Below are 23656 nucleotides of genomic sequence, written 5' to 3'. Positions count from 1 at the left end.
ATATGAGTTGTGGTAATATGCCTGCCCGCAGGGCAGCCACCCTCGACGGAGTCGCCGCCGGAGGCTCGCCGGCTCAACGAGCCTCCGGCAGCGACTCCGTCGAGGTAGCTGCCTGCGCGCAGCCGGCCAGGCAGGCGGCTATATGCGGCTATGCGCCACGTCTGGCGCATGCGCCACGGCCCTACGCTCTCTGCATTGCGACCGTGCGGCTATGCAGATGCATGGTGAGTCACGCAGAATCCAAGAAACCATATAATACACCGTATATACAAAATTGTACCTCACCCGAAACGACCAAAAAACCGAAGCATGCTTTTATGTGGCGGACCACGAGCTAGTTTGTGCTCGAGATAGCAAGCTCGACGTCGGAGATCTCCTTGAAGGTCTTGCCCGTGACGACCTCGTAGGACTCCAGGTTGACGGGCATGCGGCGGGTCAGGGCCATGTGGACCTTTTCCGGGTTCTTGCGCTCCTCGGCGTTGAACTTGGACTTTATCTGGCGGCGGCTGCGGCCGCGGAACATTTGGGCGATGAGATTGAAGTCGGTGCCCCACATGGACAGGGCCTCGTAGAACTTCTGGGTCTCGGCCATGTCCCAGCGCTCGACCTTCTCGCGCTTGGACCAGGTGCCCGAGTTGACGCGGCGGGCGAACTCGTCCTCGACCTCCTTGTCGGCCTCGGCGACCTCGGGGCGGGCGTCGCGCTCGTGGCGGTCGACCTGGAGCGAGTCCTCGTCGACGACGATCTTGCCGCCGACGACGTGCAGCCGCGGCACACCCTTCTCCAGGATGTTGTTGACCATCTTGCGGCGCTCGCGCTCGGCCTCCTCCTCGAGCTTGAGGCGCTTGTCGCGGTCCTCGGGCGTCTCCTCGACGGCGTTGCGCCTGCGCAGCTTCTCGAGCTGGCGGCGCTGCTCGAGCTTGTCGTAGTTGCTGCTCTTGCGCCCGATGTGGATGTCGCGGCAGAGCTCGGCCATGGTGACCTTGTCGCTCTCGATGATGCGCTCCTCGGAGCGCTCGGGCGACTTGCTGCGCGCGCGCTTGCCGCGGCGCGCGAGCCCGGCGAACGGCGCGGGGCTGCCGGCGGGCGACGGGCCGGCCGAGTCGGGCAGGATCGAGGCGACGGCGCCGGCGCCGGGCGTGGCGGTGCCGTGCGGCGTGGCCGAGCCGCTGCGGACGCCGGCGGGCGCCGCGCTCGCGTCGCGGGCCTCTGCGCGCGCGGCGTCGGCCTGCGCGGCCTCGTCCGCGACCGCCGGCACAGGCACGCTGAAGGAGCGCTTGCGGTACGGCATGTTGATCTTGATGCCGGCCGCCTTGGGGCCGCCGCCCGTGCGGGCCGGTTGGCTAGTTGCGGCGGGCATGTCTGGTCGATCGTGGAGGGAGCAAAAAAAATTTCGGCGGAAGTCAAGCAGGCTTACCCGGACAAAGAGCGCGCCGCACGATGGCCGGGTAACTCACGTGAGTAAAACCCGCCCGCGCCCGCGCTCTCACCAGCGATGCTTCGACTTCTCGGCCTGCGTGCGGGCCTGCGGCCGCTGCGGCCGCTGCCGCTGCGGCCGCTGCCGCCTGGCCGCGCGTACGCGACGCGCCGCCGGATCGTGCTCACGCCGCGCAAGATGTTTTGTAAGTGATCGCCGAGCGCGCTGACGCAGACGCCCGCCTCGGAGCCGCCGTGCTCGGCGTCTGGGGCGGCGGCATCCTGCTGCTGATCGTCACGCCGCTGATGCTGTCGGCCTACGTCGGCGACCAGTTCGACCCGCCGCCTGCGGACTTCTCCGAGCTCCAGAAGAACCTGTACCGGTTCTGCGCCTACACCGAGCTCGAGCAGATCAAGCCGGCCGTGCGCAAGCAGCGCCTCGACATGGTCATGCGGTCGCTGCTCAAGGCCGAGGGCGTTGCCGTTGGCGCCGATCCGTTTGCCGACGAGCCCCTGCCGTTCGCGGACAAGAGCGCGGACTGGCGCGCCGGCTATGCGGCACTCTACGCGGCCTACGGCCGCATGCTCGCCGACCAGGACGACGCCGCCGGCGCCGAGGCCGCGTACCGCAAGGCGCTGGCCATCGACAGCGAGTCGTTCGACGTGCGCACCAGCCGCACGTACGCCGGCCTCGGCCGGCTGCTGGACGCCAAGGGCCTGGCCGCCGAGGCCGAGCACATGTTCAAGCTGGCAATTGCGGCGGCCACGCCGGCCGCCGACCGCGCTGCCGCCGGCTTTGAGTCTGTGCACGCGGGCGCCGGCCATGCGGACGCGCTTGCCGTCATGCCGGCCGCGTCTGTGCCGTCCACCGAGTTTTTCGACGCCGCCGTCGGCCTCGGCCTGGTATACATGAAGAGTGGCCAGACCGAGAAGCCGCTGGCGATTGCGCTCGCGGCCCTGCGCGTGCTGACGGCCCGCGACGCCGCCCGCGCCGCCGGCGGGACCGAGTACGCCGGGCTGCGGCCGCGGCTGTGCCAGGAGGCCGCTTTACGCTACTACATCTCCGAGCTGCTGGTGTCGGTTGGCCGGGCGGACGACGCCGCACAGTGGGCCCAGAAAGCGTACGACCAGGCGGCGCCCCTGAGCGAGATCAAGCGCGAGTGCGCCGACTGCGCGCGGTTTGCGTGCCTGAACCGGGCCAAGCTTCTGCAGAAGCGCGACCCGGCCGCGGCGGCGGCAGCGGCGGCGGCCGCCGACGCGGTTGTGACGCCGGCGAAGGACCGCACGCCCGGCCTGTCGCGGCTGTTCGGGTACGAGTACTAGGCGCTGCGGCTATGCGCCACAGCGGCTATATGCCTGCGGTGGCGGTGCGGCGGCGAGCGCGCTGAGGTGGCCGCCCTGGCGCAAACATATAGCCGCATACAGCCGCCGCGGGAGGCTCACCCGCGGTGACAGCGTGCCTGCGGGCGGCGGCTATATGCGGCTACATGCCAGCCCGAAGGCAGCCACCCTCGACGGAGCCGCCGAGGCTGACTCGTGGCGGTGCGTGCCCCAGGCCTTGCGCGCAGCGGCTATATGCGGCTATATGCCTCCCCCCAGGGCAGCCGCGCTCCACAGGGCCCTCTGAGGCCTCCGCCGTCCGCACGCCAGCGACTGGCAATGTGAAATAGTCAATTGTATGTACATGCAGAGCTTCGCCGTCTACCAGCTGGCCTTCTTGACGCCAGGCAGCTCGCCGGCCAGCGCGTTCTCGCGGAACTGGTACCGGCACATGCGGAAGGCGCGGAAGACGCCGCGGCCGCGACCGGTCAGCAGGCACCGGTTCTTGACCTGGTTCACGCGGGCGTAGTTGGGCATGTTGGCGAGCTGGAGCTGGGCCTGGACGCGGACACGCGTCGGCAGGGTCGTGTTGCGGGCCACGTACTTGAGGCCCATGGTCGTGACCTCGTTCTCGGCGGCCTTGACGCGCTTGAAGTTGTCGCGGATGATGTGCGTCTTCAGGAAGCCGCTCGGCAGCGGCAGCGAGGCTCTGTTCATTCTGTTGGTCAGCACTGCGGAGCGGCGCGGCCGCGCGTAGAGCGGCCCGGCGACGGCGCGGCCCGGCGGCCCGCGGACATACCGCGGGCGCACGGCTCACGCCACGGGCCCACCTGACTCACCTTGCGGTTGCGCTGCTTTGTTGTATCGTGCTAGGCTGCTGTTGGGCGCTGACCGCCGAAAATTTGCGAGAAAGTGCGTATATTGGGGCACGGAGGTGCGTATTGGTCAGCACTGCACAAGCGTGGAACCGTGTGCGGTTAGTGCCTCAACAAGCCGGTGTTTGATAGACACGGCCAATCGGTGAGCACTTAATGGAAGCATGACCACGGTCGGGCCCGACTCGCAGCCACACGTGCACTCCAGAGACCAATTGCGCGGGCAGCACGTCCGCACACGAGCGGCACACGGGCGCGCACAGCAGCAGGCGCGCGGCGGCGAGCACGAGCACGAGCGAGCGAAAACGGTCACGAGCGTGGCCTCAGACACAGTGGCAGGAGCAGGCGCGGGCGGCAGCGGCCGCGACGCCGGCGACCGCGGGCAGATCCCGTACCCGGGGGCCATCCGCATCAATGTCGCCGGCGCGTTCATCGTGGAGGAGGAGAGCGGCCCCGGCCGGCCGGGCGGGCTGACGGGCACGCACAACCGGGACATCATGCTGCCGCACCACTCGGCGGAGGTGTCGCACATCGCGGTGGACGTGAGTGGCGGGCGGGGCGGGGCTGACGGCAGATTGGCGGGTCGCTGGCCAAGATCGTGTACTTCACGCGCGACGGCGACGGCCGCGGCGGCCGGCTCAACTTCACCATGTTCGAGACCGAGAACATCGGCGAGCTGCTGGGGTTCATGGGCGAGCTGCTGTCGCACAAGCGCGCGGCGCTGAGCGGGAGCGACCCGCTGTACATCATGGCGACCGGCGGCGGCGCGTACAAGTTCTACGACCGGATGCGGGCCGAGCTGGACGTGGAGATCTGCCGCGAGGACGAGATGGAGTGCCTGATCATCGGTAGGTGGCGGCGGGCGCGGCGCTGACGCAGGCCTTGACTTCTTCATCTCGGAGATCCCGGCCGAGGTGTTCACGTACAGCGAGCTGCCCAACGAGGCGTTCACGCACGGCGACGCGCACCCGATGGCGTTTGTCGAGCCCAAGACCAACATCTACCCGTACCTGGTACGTGTGCGCGCGGGCGCGCTGACCGCAGCTCGTCAACATCGGCTCCGGCGTGAGCATGATCATGGTGTCCGGCCCGCAGCAGTTCAAGCGCATCGGCGGCTCGTCGGTAAGTGCGCGCGCGACCGCGCTGACGCCAGCTCGGCGGCGGCACGCTCTGGGGCCTGCTCTCGCTGCTCACCGGCGCCAAGTCGTTCGACCAGATGCTCGACATGGCCGCCAACGGCGACAACACCAACGTGGACATGCTCGTGGGCGACATCTACGGCCAGGGCTACGGCCGGATCGGGCTCAAGTCGACGACGATTGCGAGCAGCTTCGGCAAGGTCTTCAAGCAGCGCATCGAGTCCAAGGACGGCTTCGAGGTCGTCTCGACGACCGAGCACGGCTCGGAGCCGGTCGTCAGCGACTCGGTCGCCGGCGGCGACGAGGCCCCGCCGGCGCCGGGCCTGGACGGCCGCGTCGCGCGCTTCCGCGCCGAGGACATCAGCCGCAGCCTGCTCTACGCGGTCTCCAACAACATCGGCCAGATCGCGTACCTGCAGGCCCAGCGGTACGGGCTCGAGCACATCTACTTTGGCGGGTCCTTCATCCGGGGCCACCCGCAGACCATGAACACGCTCTCGTACGCGATCAAGTTCTGGTCCGGCGGCGACAAGAAGGCCTACTTTCTCCGCCACGAGGGCTACCTGGGCTCCGTGGGCGCGTTTCTGCGGCGCCAGCCCCAGGGCTGGGGCCGCCGCAGCTCGTTTGACGACGCCGGTCCGGCCCGGGCGGCCGCGGCCGCGGCCGTCGCCGACGGCGCGTGACCGCCGCGCGGTCGCATGTGTATAGAATGCAGTGCTAGTGTACAGGGCGGTCGGCCCGGAGCTTGAGCTCCTCCACGAAGTAGGCGAGGTCGTTTTGCGTGGCCGCCACGTTGAGCACGGCCTTGAGGTCCAGCCCGGCGGGCTCGGCCACGCGCGCGTCGTAGAAGACGCCCTTGGCAAAGAAGAGCGTGGCGCGGACGCGCGTGCCGCGGACGGTGCGGCAGACGACGTCGAGGGACTCGTCGGCGTCGCTGGCGGCGACCGAGTCGACGAGCAGCGCGCGCTCGAGCACGGCCGCCGCGTGCGTGTACCACCCGGAGATGTTCTCCTTGAGCTCGAGCCGGTGCTCGCGGCGCTCGGCCTCGTGCGAGCGCTGGGCGGCCTGCGCGGCGGCGACGGTCTGGGCGCGCGTGGCCTCGGCTGCGGTGGCCTCGGTTTTGAGCTCGGCCAGCGCCGCCCGCCGCTCGGGCAGCGTCTTGTGGCGGACAGCGTGCACGTCGGCGCTGAGCCGGTCGCGCTCGTCGAGCAGCTCGCGCCGCCGCGCGGCCGTGTCGGCCAGCGAGAGCCGCAGGTCGCCGTCGACGCCGGCGGACGCAGCGGCCGCGGCCTCCAGCTCGGCCACCTCGGCGCGCAGGCCGTCCAGCTCGTCCAGCATGCCGGCTGCGCGGTCGGCCTCTGCGCGCAGCGCGCCCTGCCGCTCGGCGACGCGCGCGACGAGCTCGGCGATCGCGTCGGCGTGGCCGGCCAGGTCGCGCTTTTTCGCCTTGAGCGCCGCCTTCAGGTCCACATTTTTGTCCTCCTCGGCAGCCAGACTGTCGGGGCCGACGGCCCACAGCGGCAGCGGGCCGACATCGGTCTCGTCGAGGACCGTACGCAGGAACCGCTCCTTGGTCTCCTGCTCGAGATAGGTCACCTTGAGCTTCGAAAACAGGTCGGTGTAGTCGCGCAGCTCGGCCTGGACGGTGCCGGGCGCGTGGCCGTCGTCGAGACGGCCCGGCGGACGGGCCTCGACATTCAGCTGGCTGGCGCGGAACGCGCGCAGGACGGCGGCGTGGTGGTCGAGGTCGTCCATGGGACGCGGCGGGCGCGGACGCGCGGGATACGCGCGCGCGCCGCACGGCGTGCGGCGGGGCGCCGCACGCCGCTGTTGTCACGTGATCTAGTGTACATCTCGCGCCTTCGTCCGCGGCGACGGCCCGCGGGCCGGGCGCGACGCCCGCGGCTGCGGCGACACCGGCGACCGCGCCCGTGCCGGCGACCGCGCCCGTGCCGGCGACCGCGACCGCGACCGCGACCGCCGCCGCGGCGGCGACACCGGCGACAGCCGCCCTGGCGCCCGCGCCTCGGCGCGGCGGCGGTCGTCGCGCGCCAGCTGGCGCTCGCGGCGCTGGCGCGCATCCAGCTCGCGCATGCGCTCGCGCGACTCGCGCGCCTCGCGGCGCTGCAGCGAGCTGTTGTGCGAGTCGGCGCTGCGCACGAGGCGCTGCAGGAACTGGGTGTTTGGTTTGAGGCCGCTGGGGTTGGCGCTGGCGTCAGCGCGGCCGCGCGCGCACTCACCTGGGCGCACGGCCGACCCGGCCCGGCCGCGGGCCGGCGCGGGCCTCCTGCTCGAGGACCTGCACGATGTAGTCGTCGTCGTCGTACGGGTCGGCCATGGTGGTGCGGCGGCCGGGCGCGGCAGACAAGGTGGGGGCCGGGTAAACTGTGACCTACCAAGCGGCGCCGTCCGTGCGCGTCTACCGGTAGCAGCGCGCGCGGTGTCACACGCTGTGATCGCCGCGCCGCCATGCGGGCGCGTGCCTGCCCCTGGCCAGCTGGCGCGCGAGCGAACTCGCCCGCGGACGCGCTCCGCCCGGCCGCGGGCCGGGCCCGGCGATTGCCGCATCGCGCAGATCACATGCAGGTAACGCGTGAAATGCCGCAGCGCGGCGGGCGGGTAACGATCGCCACCTCCGGGTAAAACGCTGTCACATCACGTGAGCCCCACCGCGGGTGCCCCTACCCGACCAGCCCGTCCCCTCTTCTTACCAGACCTAACCCCATACTACCGAGCCGCCTGGTGGGAGAACACGGGCACGAGCAGTCGGATTCAGGCAGAGATCGCAGTCGACCGCGTGGAGCACGCGGATCGGACGAGACTAGAGCGGTGCGGCAAGGCCCCAGCACGAGAGCGCCGCGAGCGCAGCCGCGAGAAGGCAACCGTCCAAGCGACAACAGACATCGGCCATGGCGCAGTACTCCGCCGCCGACGGCGAGGTGTCGGGCGCGGCGCTGGCCAACGTCTTTGCGATGACCGAGCACCAGCCGCCGATCGAGGCCGAGCCGCTGGGGATGAAGCAGGACGTGGACGACGCGCAGCGTCTGCTGGGCGGTAAGTGCATCCGCGGGCGCGCTGACAGCAGCGCTCAAGCGCAAGAACGAGGACGAGGGCGAGCCCGCCAAGCGCAAGGTGCGCATCAAGTGGACCGAGCAGGAGACCAACGACCTGCTGCGGGGCTGCAACACGTACGGCGTCGGCAACTGGAAGAAGATCCTGCAGGACCCGTCGCTGTCGTTCAACAACCGGTCTGCGGTCGACCTCAAGGACCGCTTCCGCACGTACTTTCCGGACGAGTACCGCCGGCTGTACCCGAACGCGACCACCCGCGGCGGCCGCAAGCAGAAGGTCATCATCACGACTACGCTGCCGAAGGTCAACCGCAAGGAGCGCCGCGGCTTCACGCCGGACGAGGACTCGCGCCTGCTGCAGGGCTTCCTCAAGCACGGGCCGTCCTGGTCCAAGATCCAGAAGGACGAGGAGCTCCGGCTCTTTGACCGCCGCTCGACCGACCTACGCGACCGCTTCCGGAACGCCTATCCGGACAAGTACGCGGCCGCGGGCTTCAAGACCCGCGCCAAGGTCTCGTCGGCCGAGCGCCACCCGCGCACCGTCCCGTTCCCTACGCACCCGCAGCACGCGCAGGCGCACCACGTGCAGGCGCACCCGGGCGATCACGCGGCGGCGGCCGCGGCCGCGGCCGCGGCGGCGGCCGAGCTCGATATCTCCAGCATGCAGCCCTCCCAGTCCGTCAACGACCAGCTTGGCCAGGCCATCCTCGAGACCAACTGGTCGCCTGCGCTCTCGGACATCACCGAGCTCGTCGACGCGGCCTCCGGCGGCGCCAGCGCCTCGCACTTTTACGACGGCGACAACGCCGAGGCCATCGCCCAGCTCGTCCAGAACGCTTCCCAGAACCCGAGCGAGAGCTCGACCGGACGCGAGCGCAAGATCCCGATCGACCCCAGCATGCAGAGCAGCTCTAGCATGAAGGACGACCATTAGACACTACTTCTGATCTCGCAATTTACTTTTCTTTCTGTTTATGATATGGTTTATATGTTATCGTGGCTGCTTCTGTAAATTAAGGCGTAATAAATGACAATCAGACTATGCGCGGGGCCCCTGGTCTCTGCGGTACCCGGCCCGTGTCTGCCGAAGCCGACGTGCGTCTGCCGAAGCGGGCGTGCCGCCGTGGCTGCAGCTGGAGCTGCCGCCTGCATTTGGTGCATCGCCCGGACTTGGGTTTTTTGCTTTCCACATCACAGTCGTCCCGACCACCACATCTGACCGGCCGCGCCTCCCGGCCACACTCGCTGCAGGGCGCCGTCGACCCGATCGTACGCTCGTGCCTGTCGAGATCGCCCCGAGCACTACTCCCCGATCCGCGCCATGTCTCTTCCCGATCTCCTCAGAGTGTTTTCGAGCAAATCTGCCCGGACGAGCTCTTTTCTTCCGTCCAAGCCCACGGCCCAGCTCATCATCCTGACGTCGGCTCCAGAGACCTCGGCCACATGGTTGCTCGACAACGTGTTCCGTGCTCGATTTGCTGGCGCTGGCGCCGGCTGCGCGACCGAAAAGAAAGTCGTCCTGGTCTCGTTTCTGCACGATTTTTCGTTCCACATCGAGAGCATGCGCAAATACGTAAGTACTACGCCGTCAGCACTGACCGCAGGGCGTCGATTTGGCTGCGCGCTCGCGCACGGATGAGTTTGCGTTTGTCGACGGCTTCAGCCGACTGCTGGACGACCCAGCCGAGGCTCCAGACGGAGACAATGTCGTCCTTTCCGCACCCGCTACCGGCTGGAAAGCCCAAATCTCGGCGGCAATGGGTGCTGCAGGCTCGTCCTTGCTTGTGGTCGAGGCCCCAGAGATGGCCGTCGGCCTCGGCATGCTCTCGGACGCGGACATGCACTATCTGCTGATGGATTTACAGGCGCAATCCGTGTGCACGGTCGTCGTGACGACGCCTCTAGGCGAGCATCTGGACGGCGGCCCTCGGCTGCAGTCTGTACTGGCCGACCGGGCGCTTGCTGTGCTCTCTGTGCGGCCGCTGAGCACCGGCATGGCCCGCGACGTGACCGGCACAGTCACAATCGAGCGTGGCGGTGCACCGCTCTTCTTTTTCGGCGATGGCCGCGACACAGACGAAGACACGGTCGAGGCCGGCGAGTTCCTGTTTTCGCTAGGCGAGGGCGCGGCCACGTCCGGCAGCTCGCTCAGAGTGTTTGAAAAAGGAACGGTCTGAGCTGTACATATGTATACTACGGTGATTTTGCGAGTAGATTATTACAATTAATAGATAAACAACACGGTGGCTAAGCCACGAGATCTAGTAGTATTCGAGTGTGATCCGGCGGCAGCCGTCTATCATACTATTTCGGGCTGTTCTGCGTTGCAGATCAATGTGGCCGGTGCAAATGTGTGCTTTTGGGGCATGTACCCCGAGCAAGTCGAGGGATGAGGTGGCGGGAGAGGAGCCTGGCCCTTGCCGGCCAGGCCATGACGTGTTGGTCCGGCCATCAGGCGGACTTAGTCCCAGGTCCACGTCCAGCCGGCGCGCACGACCTCGGTACCAGTGCGCTTGACCGGGTGGTCAAACTCGGAGCACCACTGCTTGGCCTTGGCGATGTTGTCGGCGACAACGTTCTGGTTGCGGTTGCGCGTGCGCTTCTTCTGGGCCGCGATCTGGGCGTCCGTGAGCTTGACGATGCGACCAATCACGTCCATGTCCGCCTCGTTGTCGCCCTGCAGCCAGATCGAGTCCTCGGTCAGGTAGTCGTACGTCTCGAGCAGACGCTGCTTGCCGACGATCGGCACGCCGGCGATCAGCGACGCTGGCACCGACGACGACGCCTTGCGGTCGTAGTACTCGTCGTTGGCGAACGCGGGCAGGAGCGCGAACGAGTCCGAGAGAATCTTGTAGAACTCGGCAAACTCCAGGCCTTCGTTGAACTCAACGCGGTCCTTGATGGTAGCCGGGACCTCCGGACGCTTGCCGTGGCCGATAAGGTGCATGCGCAGGTCCTTCGTAGCCGCATCCGCGTTCGACGAGAACGACTCGAACTGCTTGAAAATCGCGGCATAGTCGCGGCGGTCAGACTCGTAGTTGCCCTGCAGCGAGAACGACCGCTCCTTCTTGTTCTCGATCGGCACGGGGAACACCGGCACGAACACGCGGAAGTTCTCCTTGATCGACTGGTGCTTGGCGTCCCACGACGGAATAACCTTCTCCTCCATGAAGCGCTTGGTGTGGCCCGACAGGAACAGGAACGTGATGCGGCCCGACTCAATCCAGGGGATGATGTCGTCGTAGAAGTGGTAGTACGAGTCACGGTGCCATCTGTCGCCGTGGTGGACCGTGCAGAACAGGTAAGAGCCCTCCTCGCGCATGAAGGTGAACTGGTTCTTGAGACGACGGATGTCGAACTCGCACGTCGTGCCAAGAATCACGTCCGGCACAGGGTTCTTTTCGTCAAACTTCATGCCAGTCGAGCCACGCGGCTGCGACAGGTTCTTCAGGCCGAAGGTCTTGAGCACGGCGAAGATGTTGAAACGCGGGCGGAACAGGTACTGGTAGATGTACGAGTTCGGAATCTGAGCAAACGCGTAGATCAGGGCGGCGAAGACCTCCTCGTGCGAACCACCGTTCTCGGTCAGGAAGATACGGACAGGGTTCGGCAGCTGGCCAGCAGGAATCGGCGGCTGGTAAGTGATCGCGTCCTTGACCTCGTCCGAAGCACCAGCACCGGCAGCGACGGCACCGGCGGCAGCAGCAGCGGCAGCGTTAGGCTTCTCCGCAGCAGGAGCGGCAGCAGCAGGAGCGGCAGCCGGCTTCTCCGCGGCCGGCTTCTCAGCGGCGGGAGCAGCGGCAGCAGGAGCAGCAACGGCAGGCTTCTCCTCAGCAGCGGGAGCAGCAGCGGCAGGCTTCTCCTCAGCAACAGGAGCAGCAGCCGCAGCAGGCTTCTCTTCGGCAGCAGGCTTCTCAGCAGCAACAGGAGCCTCAGCAACCTCTTCGGCCTCCGCCTCAGTAGCAGGCTCCTCGGCAGCAGCCTCAGTCGCGGGCTCTTCAGCAGCGGGCTCTGCCTCCTCAGCTTCGGTGGCAGGCTCCTCGGCAGCGGCCTCGGATTCCTTGGGAGTCTCCTCAGCAGCGTCCTCGGCAGCGGCAACAGGCGCAGCGGCGGCCGGAACTGGTTCCGCAGAGTCGTCGTCTTCGTCGCCAGCGTCAGTGGTCTTGCCGGCCGGCGCAGCCTCAGCAGGCGCCTCAGTCTCAGTCTCGGCTTCAGCCTCCTTGGCAGGAGCAGCCTTCACCTCGTCATCAACAGGCATGGCCTCCTCCTGCATGGGCTCGGTCTTCGACGACGGCTTCTGGGGCTTCTCAGCAGCAGAGTCCTGAGCCTCCTCCAGCTCCTGCAGCTCCTTCTGCTTGTCCTTCTGGGTCTCAGCATCGGTCTCGGGAGCGACGACGTCGGCCTCGACCTTAGCAGGCTCAGCAGCCTGCTTGTCGGTCTCGGCCTCAGCCTTGTCCGCGGTTCCAATGGCATCAGACTGGGCAGCGGTGCCCTTGGTCTCGCTCACATCAGGCGACTTGTCGGATCCAACAGGGCTGTAGCCGGCTGCCTGTCAGCATGAATTTCACGCCAGAACCTACCAGAAGGCACAATAGTCGACGAGAACGGGACAATTGTGCTCGACTGCGAACCAGAGTTGAACAGAATCGAGATTGACAGGAAAATGACAACTCCGGAGAAGAGCGCCAGGAGCGTGGTAAACGGTCTCAGCAGCATGTTGACGTTGTGTTATCCACCTGGCTGATCGATGTTAGCTGTAGCCGCGTAAACACCTGATGGCACACGGGCGATGGATATAGAACGCAAGGCGAGGGCGATGTGAGCGCTGGAGGAAAAAAAAATGGAGAGAACACGCCGCCCAAATATTAGATTTCACCAGTGCTGCACACCTGCGCGCTGCTTCATGACGGCACCTTTTCCTTGGTAAAATGAACGGAACGAGACCAAGGACGCCGGTGTGCCACCATAGTGGAAAAGTGCAGCGATATGCGCTACGCTAAAACAAGAGTGTACGTACCAAAGACAAAGCGAGAGTAGACGATGTTAGCGCGGGGCCAACGGAGCTTGCTAGCTCTGGATTCGGAGGAAGGTACCGAGTGTGTGGATTGCGTTGCTATGCAACTGACGAGGCGTTGGAATGGTACCGTGCGGGCGCTTGCTGCAGCGTTTGCGCGAGGTGTCGGTAACAGACAGAGCTTCACTGATCAGCAATTGCGCAGACTTCGACTCGTCGTGCGTGGTCGTTACAAAAAGGCTGAGTGCCGTCGACGCTGGGCAGTATGGAGCGGAAGCAAAACTGGACTGAGTGGGCCAGCGACAGGCGGGCACAGAGCACAATATAATGGCCACGGCTTGATCCAGTGGGCGGCTACGGTTTCGCAAATCCTAAATTTTTAAATAGAAGATGCGCAGGCAAGGCCAAAAATCTTATTACAGTTTCGGTCGAGTCGCCTCCTGTGAGCTACTGCTTTCCCTTTTGGCTGCACGACGGCATGGGCTGGATGCCGTGGCAGGCAAGGACGGCGTCCACGGAGCCGCGCAGCAGACAATCCAAGTCCATGGCCGTGGACCAACGTAGGGGCTGCCTAGAACATCTACGTCGGACTTTTCGTACACGCTCCGTACAGCGAGACCGCCCCCGTCCTGCACCATACAGATATGTACCGAGACGGCTCTAGCTCCCGAGCGATTGGAGGCGGCGAAGCCTATCCAGGTTAAAGTTTATGCAGAACAACGACGGCAAAAAAACTGGGCGATAGTGTGTGCTGGGGCAAATCGGGCAGCAGCGGCACCGCTCACTTCCCAAAGGGGAAGTTGCTGCACCGTAAAAGGTAACGCTAACGCTTCGCGGCGTGCAGCCATGCCGCCGTGCGCGCCGCAGCCAGGACGCGACAGTCGCACTCGCAACACGGCGGCTCTCACACCCGCGCGTTGCGCGTCACTGTGCGCGAGACCAGAGTGCCGTCGTGGGTCGCGGCGGCGAGAGTAGTGGGCACGCGCCTCGCCGTTGGCAATAACAGCGAGGCGTCAGAGGCCTAAGGTGCGTGCAGCCGTGTGCACGACTAGCGGCGCCGCGGCCAGGTACTAGTCACTGCTCTGCATGCTACACAGTTGCCGACTGCATCTGGTGCAGGCGGCAGCCCCTGACGCTGGGCAGCATAGTGCGGCTGGGTGGCTGCCGCGCCTCCAGCCGCAGCCGTACCGCTCACGCGCAGCCGGTAGACGTCGTGCGTCGCAGAGCCGCCGTGGGCGGGCAACGCACAGCGACGCACGGTTCTCTTGCGGTTCCAGCTCAGGACCGTCCGCGTCGGCTGGGCCTACGGGTGGCTGCAGCGGCCTGGCGGCCTCCGCTTAACAGCGACGGTTACGTGCCACGCCCTGGACGCCGAACGTCTGGCCAGTCGGCGCGCGCCGGTACGCAAACCGGTCTCCCCGCGCGTCCGCCGGTCCCTGCCGAATCGCGCCCGCAGAGCCAGATTGGTTGCGCTAGCCTGGTCGGTCGGCCCGTGCGATTAGCAGCGCGGTCTACAGGCACGCGGTCTCCTGAATGGCGGCCGCACCCGCGCGCCGACCGCGCCTGTGGATTGCCCACGCGACGCGGCACACGAAACAGACGGGCTTTCCACGCCGCCCTACGTCCCAGCACGCGCTACAGGCCCGTGGCCGGACAATTAGCACGATGTTGTCGCGCACGCGCAGGCCACGCCCGCGACACCGTCGGCGACCCATCGGACCCGTGTTGGACGGCGCACGTCGCAGCTGCGTGCGCTACTGCAGGCCACCATCCTCCGCTTGGCCCGCTAGACGCTAGCGGCTCCTTAGCGCTCTCCTTAAATTAGAATGTGGACTCACCGGCGATCGGGACCGGACGGCCCTGACCCTGGCGCGTCACGTGTGGCGGCGGCGTGGGATGAGCCGCACGGGGTGCGGCGCACAGTGGAGCACAACGAGCCACGCCGCCACGCACCAGCCCGCGCGCCCGGCAGCGAGCCGCACGCCGCCGAGCCGCACGTCTACCACCGCCCCGGCCGCTCTCCGGCCGTTCTCCGGCCACGCGCACTTGATCGGCTCACAAATGTATTGAATGCACTGCTTACAGACCTCCACGCAGCGCCAGCACCAGGTGCAGTGTCGCTCCACCCTCAAGGTTGTAGACGCTGGCCGCCTTGTCGTCCGCCCTGATCGTCAGCGCCGTCGGCCGATCGCACTCACATCTGCTTGCCACCGTAGATCAGCCGCTGCTGCGACGGCGGAATGCCCTCCTTCTCTTCGACGCGCTCCTTGATGCGCGCAACCTGCCGTCAGCGCTTGCCTCCGGCCATGCGTACCTTGTCGGTCGGCTCGATGTCCAACTCGATCTGCACGGTCAGTCAGGCCCCAGCGGCCACTTGCCTCCTTGCCGGTGAGGGTCTGGCGTTAGCACCCGCGGTGGTCTGGGACGTACCTTGACTTTGATCAGCATCCTGGCGGTTCTGCAGCTGTGGTCAGCGTCTGTGCAAACACGGCGGCTGCAGGCCATCGCCTGGCATCCACTATGGCCGCTTGGCCAGCCGTCGGCTGGCTGCCGGCTACGACCTGGGCAGATGGCGGCTGCCGGCGAGCGTGCGATCGACCACGCTTGACCGCGCTTCCCGTCCGTGCGACCACCGGCCCAGCCATCACAGCACCTGCGACACAGGCCATGCCCAGTCATCGTTCGCCGTCCGCCCCGGCCGACCGGCCCACCCGCAACTTACTGTGCGTGGTCCTGTAGACTCGTGTGTGCTCTGGAAACGAGCAGGGTGGGCTCTACATAACCTCAGGGTTAGGTGTCAAATTACGAACGGGCCACGGCCCTGTCGGGCGCGGCCAGGGCCGGCGCGGCTGGCCGGCAGTGTAGATGAACATGTATATTGACGGGCGGAAAAACCGCCGAGGTCATTCGAAATCGGTCGAGATCATGAAGCTGAATGCAGGCAGATACGTAGATGCTACGGCCGGCCAAAAGCCGGCCAGGAACGCACAATCAGGCGCGAAAATGCGGGCGCGAGCTGTGGAGAACGCGGGAACGGGCGCAGGCCGCTAGGCCAGCAGCTCGATGATGCCGAACGACTGCTCGACACCGTACGAGCCAGCGTTCTTCCACAGATCGTCGTACATGGTGAACATGGTCAGGTTGCCGCCGTAGACGTCGAGGATGTTGGCGACGGCAGTGCGCTGATTGGCCTCAGAGGGCGTGTTTAGGCCGTTGGTGTTGCCCTTGGACGGGTAGCCGGTCTCGGTGATAAAGACGTCGTTGCCGCCGCAGGCGGCCTTGACGAGCGCGGCCTGGGCGACGACGAAAGCGCCGGCGGTCAACGGCGAGGCGCTGGCATCGAAGTACGGGTGCGCGTTGAGGCCGACAAAGTCGATCACCGACGGCTGGCACAGGCCAGTGTTGGACTGGAACGCGCCGGTCTGCTCGACGGTGCCGATGGGGCCCGTGTAGCCGGCCGAGCGCAGCTGCGAGCGCACCGACGAGATCTTGGACTGCAGGTCCGAGGCCGAGACGTAGCCGCTGGTAATGGCCTCGTTGCCGACGGCGACCATGGCGACGAGGTCCCAGTTGGAGCCCTGCTGGCCCCAGGCAATGAAGTCGGAGAGCTGGCCGTCGATGGAGTCGACGCCGTCGGCCGAGATCCAGAGGCCCTGGTTGATGGTCAGGCCAAGCTCGCTCAGGACGTCGTTGACGGTCGTGATCATGTTGCACTCGGTCGTGTACGTGCGGACGGTCGCGATCTTGCGAGTCACGAGCTTCTGCAGGTCGCTCTTGACCGTGTCGGCATCCTTGCACGAGCCGTCGTCAGCGTACGGGCTGTAGGCGAGCGCCGTGGGCGTGACGGTCGAGACCGGGGTGCTGGTCGTGGTCGACGAGTGCGTGCGCGTGACCGTGATTGTCGAGGTCGAACGCGTGCGCGTGACGGTCACGGTCGACGTCGACTTGGAGCGCGTAATGGTCACGATCTTGGTCGACGTGCTGGCGGCCGCGTCCAGCGTCGGCTCGGCCGGCGGCCGCGTGATGGTCGTCCACGACGCCGTCGAGTTGGGCGCCAGCGTCGGGACGGCCGTCCGGGTCGAGCTCAGGGTCGACGTCGGTGCCGGCGGCTCGCAGCCGGAGGTCTCGGCGTGCGCCGGCTCGGGAGCGGCCGGCGCAAAGTGGTCCGGGCGCTGGGGCGCCCGGCCGCTGCCGGCAATGTGTCCTGGGCGTCAGCGGCGGCCTGGCCGTACGTACCGTCGGTCGTAAACACGCTGTCAAACACTGCCTCCTGCTCGATCCGTTCGCCGGCGGGATCGGCCGCCAGCGAGCCCGTGAACACGACCTGCGTGTTCACGGCGGGCACGGCCGCGCCGGCCGCGCCCGAGAGCCAGCCCGCGGCCACAAGACAGCCTGTGGCCAGCAGGGCAAACGAGACAGGCCTCCCGGAGTGCGTTCGCATCGTATCGGATAAGTATATAAAGCAAAAGCTTGGTAACGATATAGATGCTGCCCCGGACGGCCGGCCGGCGGTTATATACGGACGCCCTGGCGCCCGGCGCTGGCCGCCGGTGCCTGGGCGTGTTTACGCGGTCAGAGGGACGCACGACGGCCACGCCGTCGAACGGTGGCCGCGCGTGCGTCTGTGAATAGCACACGAGCCAGCCAGCGTCGAAAGCCTCGCCGGGTGGGTGGTGTACGGCCGACGGCCGGGACGCCCGGCCGGCAGTGCTGGATCGGGCGGCGGCTCGGCGGCGACGTGACAGAAGCCCGTACCCGACGCGGCGTCGGTCAACATGGGTATCACAGCAGGCACACGCCTGACAGGTGCCAGCGCGGGGGCCCCTGCGCTAGCACGGTGCCAGGCGCCAGGGTCGGGTATCGGCGGCCCGCGGCGGGCGGGCCGCGGCGACCCGGCCGGCCGGGTCAGCCGGACGCGGGTCGGGTCGGGTCGGGTCGGCGCCGCGCGGGCGCCGCGTGGCGTGCGGCTGACGCCGCACCCCGTGCGGCGCACCAGCCGCGTGGTCGCTGCGTGGAGTATGGATTCGAGCTATATACAGGGCCGCCGCGCAGTTAGTACGTCTTGGCCGCCGGCTTCTTGCGGAAGATGTCGCCGCAGTCCCGCATGAACCGGATCGTCGCGTTTTCGGACGGCACCCGCTTCGGCAGCGGCACGTCCAGGGGAGCTGTCGTCAGCGTCGCCGCGCGCCCACTTACTCTCAAAGACCGAGCCGACGACCTTGGTCACCGGCGGCGTTACGCCGACGTCCCGGAAGAACGCGATGTAGTCGACGACCTCCTTCTCGGACTTGTTGACGGTGCCGTTGGGCGAGATCATGATCAGGCGCTGGCGTCAGTGCGGTTGCCATGGCAACATACCTGCAGCGCGTGGATCCGGTACACCAACTGGACGTGCTCGATCGGGCCCTTCTCCGACAGCTTGATGGCCACCGCCGACACCAGCTTCGGCTCGGAAATGTGCTTGACCAGGTCCCACTTGAGCTTCATCTTCTTGTCCAGGCCCTCCATGCGCTGCTGCAGCGGGATCTGCACGAACATGGTCGAGTACTTGTCGATGCCGGCCTTGCTCCGTCTGCGGTCAGCGCGCCCGTGCGCCCACTTACGCGGCAAATGCCTTGTTGAGGCTGACGTAGACGTCCATTGCCTCGTCGCGCCACTGCTTGAACTCCAGCGGGTGCCCGGCGATGCGGAACCGCCCAAAGCTGCCGTCAGCGACGCCCCACACGCGCACCTACCACCACGCGTTCTGCACGTAGAGATACAGCCTCCGGAAGAAGCCTTTGGCTCGCAGTTTGGGCTCCGCCAGCACCGACGGCACGAGGTTGCCGGTCGGCAGAACGTGTGTTCCTGCCCGTCAGCGCCGTCAATCGCGCACCTACCGAGCATCACGCCGAGAGCGGCCGTCTGCGATGACTGTGCCGTGCCCGCGTGCCGCACGCTGCGCGGCATGGGCGTGCGCAGGGCGGTGCGCGCCGCCCGCACCGCCAGCGGTCCGCCAAACTGGTGCGAGAACCGCGCGGTTCCGAGCACCGCGCGCTGTCTCAAGAGTACTTCCATGCTAGTTGTATGCTCTGCTTGCCCGCCGTCTGTCGTGTGCGTCCGAGTGTCCTCTGGGCCTGGGTGCGGAGATACAAGTCCGGCTGGATGCTGTGGGCAGAAAAGTTTTTCGATGGTTGGTCAATGGCGCACAACACGCATCGACACGAACACCCCGCCGGCACAGACAAACCCCGACTGGCCGCGACACACGCCAGACTACCAGCAACGGCTGTGGCTGCAGACTGGTCTGGGCGAGGGCTACCGATTGACACCGATTAAGCGCCGGCCGGCGCGTGGACCACGCTGGGGATGGGTTTTATTGTGCCCGGACGCAGTCTACGCGACCTCAGTCGGAGCCAGGTGAGTCCGCGCAGCGGCGGCGGCAGCGGCCGGCCGCCCGGCCCCGACCAGAAGCTGACACTCAGGTCCGGCACAAGCGACGACGACTAGAGGAGAAGCTCCAGGCGCCGCCGCAGCGGCTGGCAAGACTGGACGAGTTGCCCGACGAACTTCTGCAGCAGATCTTCACGCACTCTGCCAACTGCGAGCTGCCGTTTGCGTGCCGCCGACTCGTGCACGCGCTGCCGGCCAGCGCGTACCTATCGAGCCGGGTGCTGGGTGCGGCTGTGGCCGCGCTGGACCGCAGCCGGCTGCGGGGATCGGACGCGCGGTACTGGACGATCGAACAGCGCGGCGAGTTCTGCGCGGCACAGCAGGCACACAGCGCGCCGCCAGACGAGCTGTCGGACTACGTGAGCCCGGTCGACCGGCGCGACCGGATTGCCGCGCGTGAGATCCAAGACGTGGTTGCGGCCAACGCAGACGACTACGCGGTCTTCACCGAGTACGCGGATGCGGCCGCACGCACGCTGCTGGACCCGGACGTGTACCTGCGGCGGTTCGCGACGTGGGCGGCCGTGGAGGCGGCCGTGGCGGGCGGGTTTGTGGCGCCGGCGACGCTGGCGGCCCGCAACGTGGTTTTGCCGGCGGCGCTGGCGCAGCCGCCATTCAGTGAAGCGCGTGTGGCGCGGCTGGAGGAGCTGCTTGTCCGTGGCGCACGGCCCGGTGCGTGCACAGAGGCCCTGGAGGCGCTGTGCGCGGCCGAGGCGGCCGCCGGGCCCGTGATCGACGAGCAGGACGCGCTGCCGTTCGAGGTCGTTGCCTGGGAGCCGGCCAAGAACGAGGACGAGTCCGAGCCGAGCTCAGACGCCCGACGGGCGCTGCTCGAGATGTACGACGTGGTTGTGGCCGAGCACTGGTTCAAGGAGACGCACAACGCGAGCTACGCGCGCCTGCGGGTGTCGCAGGCGTTTGGCGGCGCAGACGAGCCGCAGCTGGTCGGCGAGATCGACGACGGCGACGACGACGACGCCGTCATGATGGTGCCTGAGGCCGGCGAGCTGTACGTGGGCTCCGCATACACGGCCGAGCCGGACGGGACCGAGACCGACCCGGACGACGGATCGATGCTGGCGCGGCACGTTTCGCTGCACAACAGGCGCATGCGCGAGGACAGCCGGTTCGTGATGTACGAGCGGTCGACGCTGCACCTGTACGCGAGGCCGGTCCGGCCCGAGCACCGGTTGCTGGCGCTGGTCGTGTTTGGCGACCCGGGCGCGTGCCGGCTGACGCAGACGGCGGCGATGCATCTGCTGCGCGCCCGCCGCTACGTGCTCTTCCGGTTCTGCTATCTGCATACGCAGCTGGGGTTTGCCTTCGGCGACCTGCTGGATGAGCTGGTCGGCGAGCGGGACGCGGCGGCGCACCACATCGTGGAGCAGTACTCGAAGGAGCTGCAGAAGCGGGCGGCACGATAGCGCCGCACGCCGTGCGGCTTGGAGTGTCGCGATAGCACGCCGCACACCGTGCGGCTTGAGGTTACGCCAACCACGCCCAGTCCCGCCATCGCCGCTACAGGGCCGCCATCGCCGGGACCGCCATCGCAGCTACTGGGCCGCCATCGTGCACAATCAGGGCCCAGGCGTGCGCAATCACCCCCATGGCGCCATCACCACATGTACATACAACTAGCATTCGTAACATCAGCCGTGCCTGGCGGCTGCTATCGCAATCCTTCGATGGGGATCCATGGGGACTGACTAATGCATGATGACTGGAAATGATGCACAATTGTGCATTAGCGCGCCAAAGTTGTTCAACCTGCGGGAGTTGCCAATTAGGGCTAGTGGGGGAAACAATCGCCATATTCGCGATACATTAGAGTAGACCGGCAAGGTAGAGAGCTCGTAGCGTGTTGAGGCCCGAAGCTATATAAATGGGCTCAGTGCCTCTCCGACCCACCTCAAGTTCTCAAGCTCTTGACTACTCTCTTCACTTAATAATGGCTCTCAAGTAAGTTGCAATTGCGCAGACGCTGGTGACGGCTCGCCCAGACCGCCGTGGTCGCCCTGGCGGTCGCTGTTGCCAGGCTAAGACCGACGGCAACGCCGATCGGCAGGCGGCGGCCGGCGGGGGTGTCGACCAGACGCCCGCGCCGGTGGCCGGCGATGCGGCACACCCCCTGTGGCGGTGGTTGCATGGCGGCTGCACTGCGGCTGGGCGGCTGAAGTCCGTGCGGCTCGTGCGGCTCATGCTAACCTCTAGCCGCTCTTTCACCCTCAACACCGGCGCCAAGATCCCCGCGGTCGGCCTCGGAACGTGGCAGTCCACGGCCGAGAACGGCGTTTACAACGCCGTGCTGACCGCTCTCAAGGCCGGCTACCGCCATATCGACACCGCCTTTGTCTACGGCAACGAGGCCGAGGTCGGCCAGGCCCTCAAGGACTCGGGTGTCCCGCGCGGAGAGATCTTCCTGACCACCAAGCTGTGGAACGCGGACCACGCGGACCCCGCGGCCGCCCTCGAGACGTCGCTCAAGAAGCTCGGCACGGACTACGTCGACCTGTACCTGATTCACTGGCCGCTGGCCTTTGTCTCTGGACAGGGCCTGTTCCCCCGCAAGGAGGACGGCTCGGTCGAGCTCCTGGAGAAGTCGTTTGTGGACACGTGGAAGGACGTGCAGGCGCTTGACAAGACCAAGGCGCGTGCTGTCGGTGTGTCGAACTTCTCGGTCAAGAACCTGGAGATCCTGCTGGCCGCGCCTTCGACCACGACCGTCCCCGCGGTCAACCAGGTCGAGCTGCACCCGTACCTGCCGCAGTTCGAGCTGCTCGAGTTCGCCAAGTCCAAGGGCATCCACATCACGGCGTACTCGCCGCTCGGCTCGACCGACGCGCCGCTGCAGAACGAGTCCGTGATCCAGGAGATCGCCGCCAAGACCGGCAAGACGCCGGCGCAGGTCCTGATCTCGTGGGCTGCGACCCGCGGCTCGGTCATTCCCAAGTCGGTGACGCCATCGCGCATCGAGAGCAACTTCCAGGACTTTGAGCTCGCGGCCGAGGACGTGGCCGCGATCAACGAGATCTCGAAGACCACCGCCCGCCGCGTGGTGGACCCCCAGTGGGGCGCGCCGATTTTTGCGTAAACCCTGGCATTCAATCTATAGTACAAACTCCCTTAACAAAAAATCACGACCGGTTGTAGTACGAGTGGTTGGCGCCGTACGGGTTCTCGCCCTGGTTGCCGTACACGCCCTGCGACTGCGCATAGTACGGCGTGGACTGGTCGTTGCTGTGACTGCCCTTCCACGCGCCCGAGTCGTTCATCTCGATGTTCTGGTCGTCGTGCAGCGGCTGGTACTTGCCCTGCCGCGACGGCATCGGCGGCAACGAGTCGGGGCCGCGCGAGTAGTAAACCGGCGCGGTCGGCTGCGTCGGCGGGTAGACCACGACAGTCTGATTTTTGCCGCCGCCACCGCTGGACGACGAGCCGCAGCACGACCGGCAGCAGCAGAGCATGCAGGCGCAGGTCATCTCGGCTCCGAAGCAGATAATCCGGATGAGCCACATGAGCAACGACAGCACCAGCACGGACGCCAGCACAATGCCGACGATAGCAATGATCTTGCAGCCCTTGTTGTCCATGCATGTTCCCCAATTCTTGAACGCTGTCGGTCAGCCTGAGCCGCCCGGGCCGCTCGGCCCGCGGTACTTACATTGCGCGAACGTTTTGGCCGTGTCGAGAATGTTGCGGCTCTCCAGCATTGACCGCCGGATAGGATGCTCTGGCATGTACATGGTTCACTGTATAGGTCTCTGAGAGAACAATGCAAGAATGAGAAAGTATGCGAGGAGAAACCAGCGCTGCCGTCAAGTCTTATAGCAGCTGGGCCGAAAAAACTGCTGGCGGTTAACAGGGACAGGCACCAAGTCTAAAAATGGGACTGGCAGTGCGGTGACACTAGCACCGAGCTTATCTCGCAGGAGAGTACGTAATGCCAACTTTTGGGCCGCCGCGCGTGTTCCCGCGATGGCGCTCAAACGGTGGGAGGCGGCACCATGGCCCGAACAGGCTGGGTCGGGGAGCAGCTGACGGCAGCCGGGACGGTGGGCTGGGGACGCCTGCTACGTTGTATTACCCGGCCCAAAGGGGCGCAGCATGCTGCGCCGCTGCCCGCTCGCCCACTGCGCCACGCCTGCAGGTTGCTGCATGCTGCCCGGGCGGGCTAGCGCCCTGCCCGCCACGACCACGCTGGTGGCGGGTCAACGCGGCGAGCAACGCGGCCTGGCGAGAGCGCTGGAGGGTGGGTTATGCGGGCGGACGGCAATACCCGGCCGGAGCGATGGGATCTGGCGGTTGCGATGGTACCCGCAGAGCGACCCGCCCAGCGCAGCCATATGACCCGTCCAATGCAGCCATACGACCCGCCCAGCGCAGCCATAC

At 66.7% G+C, this 23656-nt stretch overlaps 14 protein-coding genes across 14 annotated transcripts; 6 read left to right on the top strand and 8 right to left on the bottom strand.

Moving 5' to 3' along the window:
- Positions 1-36: 36 nt before the first annotated feature.
- On the bottom strand, positions 37-1143 carry V1510DRAFT_414463 (uncharacterized protein). The gene has a single exon (XM_066933425.1). It carries the CDS (start codon positions 974-976, stop codon positions 335-337), a length of 642 nt encoding a protein of 213 aa, XP_066789943.1. The 5' UTR covers positions 977-1143; the 3' UTR covers positions 37-334.
- Positions 1144-1551: 408 nt separating this feature from the next.
- On the top strand, positions 1552-2779 carry V1510DRAFT_392311 (uncharacterized protein). Its single transcript, XM_066931793.1, has 2 exons — positions 1552-1622; positions 1652-2779. The coding sequence occupies exons 1-2, from the start codon at positions 1616-1618 to the stop codon at positions 2737-2739; spliced, it is 1095 nt and encodes a 364-aa protein (XP_066789942.1). The 5' UTR covers positions 1552-1615; the 3' UTR covers positions 2740-2779.
- Positions 2780-3073: 294 nt separating this feature from the next.
- Positions 3074-3704, bottom strand: V1510DRAFT_414459 (mitochondrial 37S ribosomal protein uS14m). Its single transcript, XM_066933424.1, has 2 exons — positions 3576-3704; positions 3074-3454 (listed from the first exon to the last, which is right to left on the bottom strand). The coding sequence occupies exon 2, from the start codon at positions 3451-3453 to the stop codon at positions 3118-3120; it is 336 nt and encodes a 111-aa protein (XP_066789941.1). The 5' UTR covers position 3454; positions 3576-3704; the 3' UTR covers positions 3074-3117.
- A 71-nt stretch (positions 3705-3775) lies between these two features.
- Positions 3776-5868, top strand: V1510DRAFT_443393 (fumble-domain-containing protein; the record flags this gene model as incomplete). The annotated part of the gene is made up of 5 exons (XM_066935659.1): positions 3776-4153; positions 4186-4459; positions 4491-4624; positions 4656-4733; positions 4765-5868. The coding sequence occupies 5 exons, from the start codon at positions 3776-3778 to the stop codon at positions 5431-5433; spliced, it is 1533 nt and encodes a 510-aa protein (XP_066789940.1). The 3' UTR covers positions 5434-5868.
- On the bottom strand, positions 5468-6505 carry V1510DRAFT_402270 (uncharacterized protein; the record flags this gene model as incomplete). Its single annotated transcript, XM_066932095.1, has 1 exon — positions 5468-6505. One exon carries the CDS (start codon positions 6503-6505, stop codon positions 5468-5470), a length of 1038 nt encoding a protein of 345 aa, XP_066789939.1.
- Positions 6506-7873: 1368 nt separating this feature from the next.
- Positions 7874-8755, top strand: V1510DRAFT_362905 (uncharacterized protein; the record flags this gene model as incomplete). The annotated part of the gene is made up of 1 exon (XM_066931108.1): positions 7874-8755. A coding segment is annotated over one exon (882 nt), but the record flags the coding sequence as incomplete, so codon positions are not given.
- A 260-nt stretch (positions 8756-9015) lies between these two features.
- On the top strand, positions 9016-10086 carry V1510DRAFT_414450 (uncharacterized protein). Its single transcript, XM_066933423.1, has 2 exons — positions 9016-9394; positions 9426-10086. Exons 1-2 carry the CDS (start codon positions 9143-9145, stop codon positions 9996-9998), a joined length of 825 nt encoding a protein of 274 aa, XP_066789937.1. The 5' UTR covers positions 9016-9142; the 3' UTR covers positions 9999-10086.
- A 196-nt stretch (positions 10087-10282) lies between these two features.
- On the bottom strand, positions 10283-12537 carry V1510DRAFT_402266 (uncharacterized protein; the record flags this gene model as incomplete). The annotated part of the gene is made up of 2 exons (XM_066932094.1): positions 10283-12366; positions 12402-12537. The coding sequence occupies 2 exons, from the start codon at positions 12535-12537 to the stop codon at positions 10283-10285; spliced, it is 2220 nt and encodes a 739-aa protein (XP_066789936.1).
- Positions 12538-14885: 2348 nt separating this feature from the next.
- Positions 14886-15598, bottom strand: V1510DRAFT_414445 (ubiquitin-related domain-containing protein). The gene is made up of 6 exons (XM_066933422.1): positions 15558-15598; positions 15266-15293; positions 15214-15231; positions 15150-15179; positions 15034-15116; positions 14886-14999 (listed from the first exon to the last, which is right to left on the bottom strand). The coding sequence occupies exons 2-6, from the start codon at positions 15281-15283 to the stop codon at positions 14915-14917; spliced, it is 234 nt and encodes a 77-aa protein (XP_066789935.1). The 5' UTR covers positions 15284-15293; positions 15558-15598; the 3' UTR covers positions 14886-14914.
- A 99-nt stretch (positions 15599-15697) lies between these two features.
- V1510DRAFT_429394 (glycoside hydrolase superfamily) lies at positions 15698-17612 on the bottom strand (the record flags this gene model as incomplete). Its single annotated transcript, XM_066935312.1, has 3 exons — positions 15698-17039; positions 17072-17227; positions 17591-17612. The coding sequence occupies 3 exons, from the start codon at positions 17610-17612 to the stop codon at positions 15883-15885; spliced, it is 1335 nt and encodes a 444-aa protein (XP_066789934.1). The 3' UTR covers positions 15698-15882.
- Positions 17613-17842: 230 nt separating this feature from the next.
- V1510DRAFT_414441 (MBA1-like protein-domain-containing protein) lies at positions 17843-19098 on the bottom strand. The gene is made up of 6 exons (XM_066933421.1): positions 18715-19098; positions 18571-18682; positions 18439-18537; positions 18194-18407; positions 18032-18161; positions 17843-18000 (listed from the first exon to the last, which is right to left on the bottom strand). Exons 1-6 carry the CDS (start codon positions 18890-18892, stop codon positions 17888-17890), a joined length of 846 nt encoding a protein of 281 aa, XP_066789933.1. The 5' UTR covers positions 18893-19098; the 3' UTR covers positions 17843-17887.
- V1510DRAFT_414438 (uncharacterized protein) lies at positions 18922-21137 on the top strand. Its single transcript, XM_066933420.1, has 2 exons — positions 18922-19234; positions 19300-21137. Exons 1-2 carry the CDS (start codon positions 19184-19186, stop codon positions 20689-20691), a joined length of 1443 nt encoding a protein of 480 aa, XP_066789932.1. The 5' UTR covers positions 18922-19183; the 3' UTR covers positions 20692-21137.
- Positions 21138-21139: 2 nt separating this feature from the next.
- V1510DRAFT_414436 (NADP-dependent oxidoreductase domain-containing protein) lies at positions 21140-22401 on the top strand. The gene has a single exon (XM_066933419.1). It carries the CDS (start codon positions 21465-21467, stop codon positions 22356-22358), a length of 894 nt encoding a protein of 297 aa, XP_066789931.1. The 5' UTR covers positions 21140-21464; the 3' UTR covers positions 22359-22401.
- V1510DRAFT_327400 (uncharacterized protein) lies at positions 22320-23108 on the bottom strand. The gene is made up of 2 exons (XM_066930800.1): positions 22929-23108; positions 22320-22880 (listed from the first exon to the last, which is right to left on the bottom strand). The coding sequence occupies exons 1-2, from the start codon at positions 23008-23010 to the stop codon at positions 22402-22404; spliced, it is 561 nt and encodes a 186-aa protein (XP_066789930.1). The 5' UTR covers positions 23011-23108; the 3' UTR covers positions 22320-22401.
- Positions 23109-23656: the final 548 nt, after the last annotated feature.

The sequence above is a fragment of the Dipodascopsis tothii genome, assembly GCF_038497935.1.
Source record: "Dipodascopsis tothii strain CBS 759.85 unplaced genomic scaffold V1510scaffold_9, whole genome shotgun sequence".
In the NCBI taxonomy this organism is placed as follows: Eukaryota; Fungi; Ascomycota; class Lipomycetes; order Lipomycetales; family Lipomycetaceae; genus Neoaidaea; species Neoaidaea tothii.
The sequence above is the reverse complement of the archived record's forward strand: the minus strand, read 5'-3'. Positions and strand labels throughout refer to the sequence as shown.